General features: G+C 55.5%; 1 protein-coding gene and 3 non-coding genes across 4 annotated transcripts; 1 reads left to right on the top strand and 3 right to left on the bottom strand.

Moving 5' to 3' along the window:
- Window positions 1–2,407: 2,407 nt before the first annotated feature.
- Window positions 2,408–2,479, bottom strand: TRNAD-GUC (transfer RNA aspartic acid (anticodon GUC)). The gene has a single exon. It is a non-coding gene; the product is annotated as a tRNA-Asp (tRNA).
- A 200-nt stretch (window positions 2,480–2,679) lies between these two features.
- On the top strand, window positions 2,680–2,753 carry TRNAT-AGU (transfer RNA threonine (anticodon AGU)). The gene has a single exon. It is a non-coding gene; the product is annotated as a tRNA-Thr (tRNA).
- A 277-nt stretch (window positions 2,754–3,030) lies between these two features.
- Window positions 3,031–3,102, bottom strand: TRNAE-CUC (transfer RNA glutamic acid (anticodon CUC)). The gene has a single exon. It is a non-coding gene; the product is annotated as a tRNA-Glu (tRNA).
- An 840-nt stretch (window positions 3,103–3,942) lies between these two features.
- Window positions 3,943–8,501, bottom strand: LOC137849167 (josephin-2-like). The gene is made up of 3 exons (XM_068668662.1): window positions 8,356–8,501; window positions 4,527–4,721; window positions 3,943–4,415 (listed from the first exon to the last, which is right to left on the bottom strand). The coding sequence occupies exons 1-3, from the start codon at window positions 8,406–8,408 to the stop codon at window positions 4,316–4,318; spliced, it is 348 nt and encodes a 115-aa protein (XP_068524763.1). The 5' UTR covers window positions 8,409–8,501; the 3' UTR covers window positions 3,943–4,315.
- Between the last annotated feature and the right edge of the window lie 224 nt (window positions 8,502–8,725).

Below are 8,725 nucleotides of genomic sequence, written 5' to 3'. Positions count from 1 at the left end.
ATCGTTAAGGGTAATTTTATTGATTCATTTTATTAATCATAATTAATTGTAATTATGTTGTTACTAATTGATGTTAATTATAATAATGTAATTGATGTTAATTATAATAGTGTAATTGATGTTAATTATAATAGTGATGATTATTAACGGTAATTGTATTAACTTTATTAATCATAATTATAATAATTTTATTAGTAATACTTATACTTTATTATTAATAATAATAAAGTTTTGTACGAAATATTTAATAATGATTAATTATTATGGCAGAATGGGGATTAATACCTCTATGGGTAGACATGGAGGAAAGAGAAGGGAGAGGCTGCCAGGACAGAGTTTGGGATCAGAGGGAAAAATTTGAGGAAAGGGGATTTTGGATGGAAGTGAATGAAAGATAGAGAATATGGTTATATAAATTCTACATTACATATATTTTTTTTATATATATACACACATTTCTTTCCCATGTAGAACATCACTCAGAGTTGCTGAAATGCAAGAATATCGAAGACAAGGACCTACTTTTTTACGAATAACTGACTGTTTCATCAGGCTCTGGGGCTGGTGTTAACAGCCTTAATTTTATAAAAGTGCCTCACTTTACTACCTTTTACCCATGACCTGGAAGAGGAGAAAAAGTGCACCCTCAGGTGCTACCACTCGCTGTTTTCAACTTTTCTGCAGGATCCAGTATGAATGAACAGCCATGGTTTCTGTTTGTCTCTTCTACAGATTACAGCCTTGTGAAATTAATTAATTTAAGGCAATGAAATTAATTTGAGGCAACGAAATTGCCTTAAAAAATAATAATAAAAATAATTTTAAAAAAGACAACTTGTGTCAAATCTACAATAATAAAAGGTGTCCCCTCTGGGTACGTCTGTTGCTTGCTGTGCCAAAGTAAAACTTTTCAAATAATGCACGGAGTTCAACGATTCTTGAACAAAAAACATACAACACCACAACTTTATTCCATTCCAGATAGGTCTGAACAGCAACAGGCTTATAAACCAAAACTCTCTAGTTTATGGAAAATCATAGGTGACATCTCGTAATATTTTATTATTATTATTATTATTATTATTTTTAGAAATCTGCATGCATTTTTTTTCCTAGATAGAAATGTTCTTCCATTAAACGTGACCACGGCAGTCATTTTTATAGCATAATGGGAAGCTGGGCTCGGTGATCTTTACGGGCCCCTCCCAACTTGGGATACTCTATTATTTTAATTCCTTCTGCTAAGGCTAAACTCCTTACTACCATCCACTGATTTTCTCCCCCTACTCCCACGATTTTTTTGCACAAGAACAAAACATTTCTATGAGGATTTTCCCTAGGATTTTCACAGGACCCATCAACTTCAGAGCAACCCTTGAGGAACCCCTCCCCAGCTGACTTAGACACAGATTTCGGTCTTAAAACTGGATTGCTCATGCAATCAGGGCTTCATGCAGAGAAATCGCAAAAACAAAGAGCACAAAAAGAAAGAGCACAAAAAGAAAGAGCACAAAAAGAAAGAGCACAAAAAGAAAGAGCACAAAAAGAAAGAGCACAAAAAGAAAGAGCACAAAAAGAAAGAGCACAAAATCACCCCATGCAATAATTCTTCCCTGCACGACCACACTGCGTGCTCTATAGCTACTTAACAACAGCTCAGAACGAGAAAGCTGCTCCCCAACAGCAGCAGAGGAAGCACGCTGCCCAGGCTGATCAAATTTCCAAATTTCCAGAAGAAGAAAACGAAAAAAAAAATAAAAATTAAAATTAAAACAGTGCTCTCAGCCCCCAGAAGCAGCAGACAAAGCCACGCCTGGTTTTGGCGCCAAACCCGAAGCTTTCAACTTGAATCCCGGCGGCTGATTGGCGGGCGGGACCGCGGCGCGATTGGTCGCTGAGAGAAGGGGCGGGGCGGCGCCCGCGCTCCGCTCGCAGTTTCCCCTCAGGTCCGCATCTGCTCTATAAATACCTGGGTGGGCGCCAGGCGCTGTTAGTCCATGCAGAGGGGTGAGGGGGTCGCGGTTCAGGTGCGGCACCTAGGGGGTTGCGTCATTATGACGTTACAGTAGCGCTATTTTTTCGTCATTTTTGCCGAGTTAAGCTCTCTGGGGAGCGCTAGGGTGCCGCGCGTTGCTCCCGCTGCCGGTCCCAATGCAGGTGGCCATAACCGGGGCTCAGTCTTTACAGCAGACCCAAGCACTGCTCGTTCAGGTGGGGGCAGCACCGCGAAAAAAATGCATGGAGTCGTCGTGCAGTTTGTGACTGTGCTCCCACATGGAGTTGCCGACGCGTTTTCCCCGCAGCCAACACGGAGGAGGTTCTACCCCATCCCTAATGCAGGTTCGAGGGGCTTAAAAGGGTGGAAATAAATAATAATAATAAAAAAAAATAGGAAAAATATCACATCCTCCCCGTCGGGGAATCGAACCCCGGTCTCCCGCGTGACAGGCGGGGATACTTACCACTATACTAACGAGGAAGGGGCTGAAAAACGCTTGTTCAGGAACGATGCTGAACGCGTTTCCCCGCCGGAGTTGTGGCTGCAAGGGGCTGCCCAGCACCGGGAGCTGCCCCCAGGACCGGCCCCGCTCGGCGCCGCCTTCCCCGGGCTGCCCTGGGAAGGGAGAAGCGGCGGCAGCGGCTGCAGATGGAGGGAGAGGGCGGCTGCGGCTCGCAAGCGGCGCCGTGGCTTAGTTGGTTAAAGCGCCTGTCTAGTAAACAGGAGATCCTGGGTTCGAATCCCAGCGGTGCCTCCCCTCTATCGCGAATATGTCGCGATAGAGAGCGGTGATTTTTTCCTACCCCTTCTTCATGGACTCTTAATATATTTATTTTTGAAATCTCGACCCTTCCGCCCCAAAAAGAGGCAGGGTCGGGGCAGCCCCTTCCTTCCCCTATGGAGCTTTTCCCAAATCCGCCGCTCCCCCTCCCAGGAAGGGAGCCTTGGAGCGGGAGCGGTGTGACTGGAGGGATCGAAAAAATGAAAGTGTGGAGAAAAAGAAATAAAAAACGAAATTAAGAAAAGAATTCTTCCCTGACCGGGAATCGAACCCGGGCCGCGGCGGTGAGAGCGCCGAATCCTAACCACTAGACCACCAGGGAGCGGTGTGATACCGACTCCTCTCGACTCTGAAAAGTGAGACGTGAAAACTTTTTATTTTTTTTCTCTTTAATCAATGTTTTCGGCGCTTCCTCCTCAAAATAACGGTCGCAAGCGTACTGCAGGCTCGGCGGCGGCCCCGGGAAGGTTCGCTGGGATTAACCGCAGCGCTGCAGCAGAGCGCTTTAAAGTTATTAGAGTTAATTTAATTTAAGTTAATTTAAGAGTTAATTATAATTAATAGAAATAAAAGGAGGGCAGATGCTTGTGTAGCGAGCTGAAGGGGCGCAGATCAGAAAGAAAAAACAGGGAGGGAGGAAGGGCAGAAGCTTTGATGCTGTAATTCTATAAGCGGCCGCTTGGGGGCGCCGTGAGACCGCGGAACCCCCCGCACCGCCGCGGCCGCGCCGCCTTCTGCGCGCCCCCCCTACATCCCCCACCCTTTATAACCTCGCCGCCATCCTGATTGGCTGCTCGCAGGGCGGAGCGCTCCCCATTGGCTGCGCCCGGGGCCAGGCTTTGAATTTCCCGCGCTCTGCGCTGATTGGCCCGGCCCCGCCGCGTCTTCCCCGAGGAGGCTCCACTGGGGCGGGAGAGGGGAGGATGCGAACGGAGCGCAGGGATTGGCTGAGCGGGAAGGCGCGCTCCGCAGCCGACCAATCAGCACGCGCGCTTTGGATCCGCCCCGGCGGAGCGAGCGGAGGCGCCGCCGAGGGCGCCAGGGCCGGGCTTGCCCAGGGGGCCCCGGGCACTGTTCGGCCTCCAAGGGCCGGGCTGGGGCCGAGGCTGGGGCCGAGGCACGGCGATGGTGGAAGGCCAAGGATTGCGGCTGAGCCCCCGAGTTGTAACCCAGCAGTTTTAATCACCTTTCGGAGCGCGAGGTGCACAAGCAGCACCCGGTGTGCACGAGCAGCACCCAAAATGCACGAGCAGCACCCAAAATGCACGAGCAGCAAGGTGGCATCACCCCGAGAGGGTGACAAACACGAGCGTCGTGCAACGTCGCGACAGTGCGTGACCCGAGCACGAATCGCACGACCAGCGTGCGCCCCCCTCGCCAGCGCTGTTCTCGTCCTGTTCCAACGCGTCGTCCCCTAAACCCATCCAGGTTTGCACCGGAGGGGTAAAAAGCCGAGGAAAAGTCCCAAAACGGAGCCGTTTCATCCCGAAGCGACGGGAGCCGGTGCCACTCGTCGTCCTTGTCCCCACCACGAGTCACTCGGGGCTGAGCCAGGCGCCGGCCTCCTCCACGGCCCGGGGGACGACGAGGAAAACCTCGCAGAGCCCTTGGGCGAGGAAATCCCGGAGGAAAGCTCTGCCGGAGGGGAGAGGAGGGAGGTGGAGGTGGCACCGGGCGTCCCCCTCGGTGTCCCCTCGGTGTCCCCTCGGTGTCCCCTCGGTGTCCCCTCGGTGTCCCCTGGCGTACCTGAGCTCAGGCTCGCCGCCGATGCGGGCGGGCGCCCGGAGCTTGGAGTCCAGGTTGTAGTAGGTGCCACCCAGCTGCCGGACGGCCAGCCAGTGCTTGCGGCGCAGCGGCAAGGCCACGAAGCCCAGCGAGACATGGGAGGGCACGTTGAGGATGAAACCCACGATCTGGCCCAGCACCAGCCGCTCCAGCGACCTGCCGGGGGAGAAAATGGGGTTAGGGGGAGAAAATGTGGGGCTGGGGGCACAAACGTGGGGCTGGGGGCTCAAACGTGGGGCTGGGGGGCTCAAATGTGGGGCTGGGGGGCTCAAACGTGGGGCTGGGGGGCTCAAACGTGGGGCTGGGGGGCTCAAATGTGGGGCTGGGGGCTCAAATGTGGGTCTGGGGGGCTCAAACGTGGGGCTGGGGGGCTCAAACGTGGGGCTGGGGGGCTCAAATGTGGGGCTGGGGGGCTCAAATGTGGGCCAACAGCCTCAAACGTGGGGCTGGGGGGCTCAAACGTGGGGCTATGGGGCTCAAACGTGGGGCTGGGGGGCTCAAATGTGGGGCTGGGGGGCTCAAACGTGGGGCTGGGGGGCTCAAATGTGGGGCTGGGGGGCTCAAACGTGGGGCTGGGGGGCTCAAACGTGGGGCTGGGGGGCTCAAATGTGGGGCTAGGGGGCTAAAATGTGGGGCAACAGCCTCAAACGTGGGGCTGGGGGGCTCAAGTGTGGGGCTGGGGGCTCAAACGTGGGGCTGGGGGGCTGAAACGTGGGGCTGGGGGGCTCAAATGTGGGGCTGGGGGGCTCAAGCGTGGGGCTGGGGGCTCAAATGTGGGGCTGGGGGCTCAAATGTGGGGCTGGGGGCTCAAATGTGGGGCTGGGGGGCTCAAACGTGGGGCTGGGGGGCTCAAACGTGGGGCTGGGGGGCTCAAATGTGGGGCTGGGGGGGTCAAATGTGGGGCTGGGGGGGTCAAACGTGGGGTAAGGGGCTCAAATGTGGGGCTGGGGGGCTCAAACGTGGGGCTGGGGGGGTCAAATGTGGGGCTGGGGGGCTCAAACTTGGGGCTGGGGGGGTCAAATGTGGGGCTGGGGGGCTCAAACGTGGGGCTGGGGGGCTCAAATGTGGGGCTATGGGCTCAAATGTGGGGCTATGGGGTCAAACGTGGGGCTGGGGGGCTAAAATGTGGGGCTGGGGGGCTCAAATGTGGGGCTGGGGGGCTCAAATGTGGGGCTGGGGGATCAAATGTGGGGCTGGGGGCTCAAAAGTGGGGCTGGGGGGCTCAAAAGTGGGGCTGGGGGGCTCAAACGTGGGGCTGGGGGGCTCAAACGTGGGGCTGGGGGGCTCAAACGTGGGGCTGGGGGCTCAAACGTGGGGCTGGGGGGGTCAAATGTGGGGCTAGGGGCTCAAATGTGGGGCTGGGGGGCTCAAATGTGGGGCTGGGGGGCTCAAATGTGGGGCTGGGGGGCTCAAACGTGGGGCTGGGGGCTCAAATGTGGGGCTGGGGGCTCAAACGTGGGGCTGGGGGGCTCAAATGTGGGGCTGGGGGGGTCAAATGTGGGGCTGGGGGCTCAAATGTGGGGCTATGGGGCTCAAATGTGGGGCTGGGGGCTCAAACGTGGGGCTGGGGGGCTCAAATGTGGGGCTGGGGGGGTCAAATGTGGGGCTGGGGGGCTCAAATGTGGGGCTGGGGGCTCAAATGTGGGGCTATGGGGCTCAAATGTGGGGCTGGGGGCTCAAACGTGGGGCTGGGGGGCTCAAATGTGGGGCTGGGGCTCAAACGTGGGGCTGGAGGGCTCAAATGTGGGGCTAGGGGGCTCAAATGTGGGGCTGGGGGGTGAAATGTGGGGTTGGGGGGCTCAAGCGTGGGGCTGGGGGGCTCAAATGTGGGGCTGGGGGGCTCAAATGTGGGGCTGGGGGCTCAAATGTGGGGCTGGGGGGCTCAAATGTGGGGCAAAGGGGCTCAAATGTGGGGCTGGGGGGCTCAAACGTGGGGCTGGGGGCTCAAATGTGGGGCTGGGGAACAAATGTGGGCCAACGTGGGGCTGGGGGGCTCAAACGTGGGGCTGGGGGGCTCAAAAGTGGGGCTGGGGGCTCAAATGTGGGGCTCAAATGTGGGGCTGGGGGCTCAAACGTGGGGCTGGGGGGCTCAAATGTGGGGCTGGGGGCTCAAATGTGGGGCTGGGGGGCTCAATGTGGGGCTGGGGGGCTCAAACGTGGGGTTAAGGGGCTCAAACGTGGGGCTGGGGGGCTCAAATGTGGGGCTGGGGGTGAAATGTGGGGCTGGGGGGCTAAAATGTGGGGCAACAGCCTCAAACGTGGGGCTGGGGGGCTCAAACGTGGGGCTGGGGGGCTCAAATGTGGGGCTGGGGGCTCAAACGTGGGGCTAAGGGGCTCAAAAGTGGGGCTGGGGGGCTCAAATGTGGGGCTGGGGGGCTCAAACGTGGGGCTGGGGGGTCAAACGTGGGGCTGGGGGGCTCAAATGTGGGGCTGGGGGGTCAAATGTGGGGCTGGGGGGCTCAAACGTGGGGCTGGGGGCTCAAATGTGGGCCAAGGGCCACAAAAGTGGGGCTGGGGGCTCAAATGTGGGGCTGGGGGGGTCAAACGTGGGGCTGGGGGGCTCAAACGTGGGGGCTGGGGGGCTCAAATGTGGGCCAAAAGCCTCAAATGTGGGGCTGGGTGGCAAAAATATGGGGCTGGGGGGCTCAAATGTGGGGCTGGGGGCTCAAACGTGGGCTGGGGGGCTCAAATGTGGGGCTGGGGGATCAAATGTGGGGCTGGGGGCTCAAACGTGGGGCTGGGGGCTCAACGTGGGGCTGGGGGGGCTCAAATGTGGGGCTGGGGGGCTCAAACATGGGGCTGGGGGGCTCAAATGTGGGGCTGGGGGCTCAAACGTGGGGCTGGGGGGCTCAAATGTGGGGCTGGGGGAGAAAATGTGGGGCTGGGGGGCTCAAATGTGGGGCTGGGGGCTCAAAGGTGGGGCTGGGGGCTCAAAGGTGGGGCTGGGGGGCTCAAATGTGGGGCTGGGGGAGAAAATGTGGGGGCTGGGGGAGAAAATGTGGGGCTGGGGGGCTCAAATGTGGGGCTGGGGGGGGCAAATGTGGGGCTGGGGGGCTCAAGCGTGGGGCTGGGGGGCTCAAATGTGGGGCTGGGGGGCTCAAATGTGGGGCTGGGGGGGTCAAATGTGGGGCTGGGGGCTCAAATGTGGGGCTGGGGGGGGCAAATGTGGGGCTGGGGGGCTCAAAAAACGGCATTTGGGGTAAAAACCAGGATTTGGGAGTAAAAAAACAGCATTAAGGGGTAAAAAAATGGCATTTGGGGGTAAAAAAACAGAATTTGGGGGGTAAAAATACAGAATTTGGGGGTAAAAACAGCATTTCGGGGTAAAAAAAAACGGATTTGGGGGTAAAAAAACAGGAATTAGGGGTAAAAAACAACATTTGGGGGTAAAAAATGGCATTTTGGGGTAAAAAATAGCATTTAACGGTAAAAAACGGCATTTTGGGGTAAAAATGGCATTTGAGGGGTCAAAATACGGCGCTTGGGGGTAAAAAATGGCATTTGAGGGGTAAAAAATGCGGGTTTTGGGGGTAAAAATGGCGTTTTGGGGGGTAAAAAATGGCGTTTTTGGGGTAAAAATAGCGTTTTGGGGTAAAAAACAGCATTTTGGGGAATAAAAAGGGACAAAATTATGGGGTTAAAGGGCTCAAGAGCAGAATTTGGGGTCACAAACCCCACATTAGGGTCTGAAATCCTCGATACGGGGCTAAAACAATTCTCGGGGCGAAATCCACCCCGGGACTTCGCGAGCGTCGTTTTGGGGTGAAAAAAGCCGATTTTGGGGTCTCACCGGCGTTTATCCCACCAGACGGCCGCCAGCCCCAGGCTCTGCAGCGCGGCCATGATCACGTTGACGTCGTAGTTGCCCGTCCCCAAACGGGGGTTTTGGGGGTAAAAAAAGCATTTGGGGGTAAAAAAACAGCATTTGGGGTAAAAAACGGCATTTTGGGGTAAAAAACGGCATTTTGGGGTAAAAAAATAGAATTTGGGGGGTCAAAAAACAGTATTTGGGGGTAAAAACCAGCATTTCGGGTAAAAAAAAAAACGGATTTGGGGTAAAAAAAAGCATTTATGGTAAAAAAACAGCATTTGGGGGTAAAAAACGGCATTTTGGGGTAAAAAAACAGGATTTGGGGGTAAAAGATGCATTTTGGGGTAAA

Source organism: Anas acuta, unplaced genomic scaffold, assembly GCF_963932015.1.
Source record: "Anas acuta unplaced genomic scaffold, bAnaAcu1.1 SCAFFOLD_193, whole genome shotgun sequence".
NCBI classification, from domain to species: Eukaryota; Metazoa; Chordata; class Aves; order Anseriformes; family Anatidae; genus Anas; species Anas acuta.
Note: the sequence above shows the minus strand (reverse complement) of the source record. Positions and strands in the feature narration are given on the sequence as shown.

Excerpts from the sequence above, each read along its gene's own strand:
- LOC137849167 (XM_068668662.1), bottom strand. The coding sequence starts at position 8,408 with ATGGCCGCGCTGCAGAGCCTGGGGCTGGCGGCCGTCTGGTGGGATAAA. Across the intron at positions 4,722-8,355 it reads GTCTGGTGGGATAAACGCCG|GTCGCTGGAGCGGCTGGTGC; the intron begins GTGAGACCCCAA and ends CTCCCCCGGCAG. Across the intron at positions 4,416-4,526 it reads GGCGGCGAGCCTGAGCTCAG|AGCTTTCCTCCGGGATTTCC; the intron begins GTACGCCAGGGG and ends CCCCTCCGGCAG.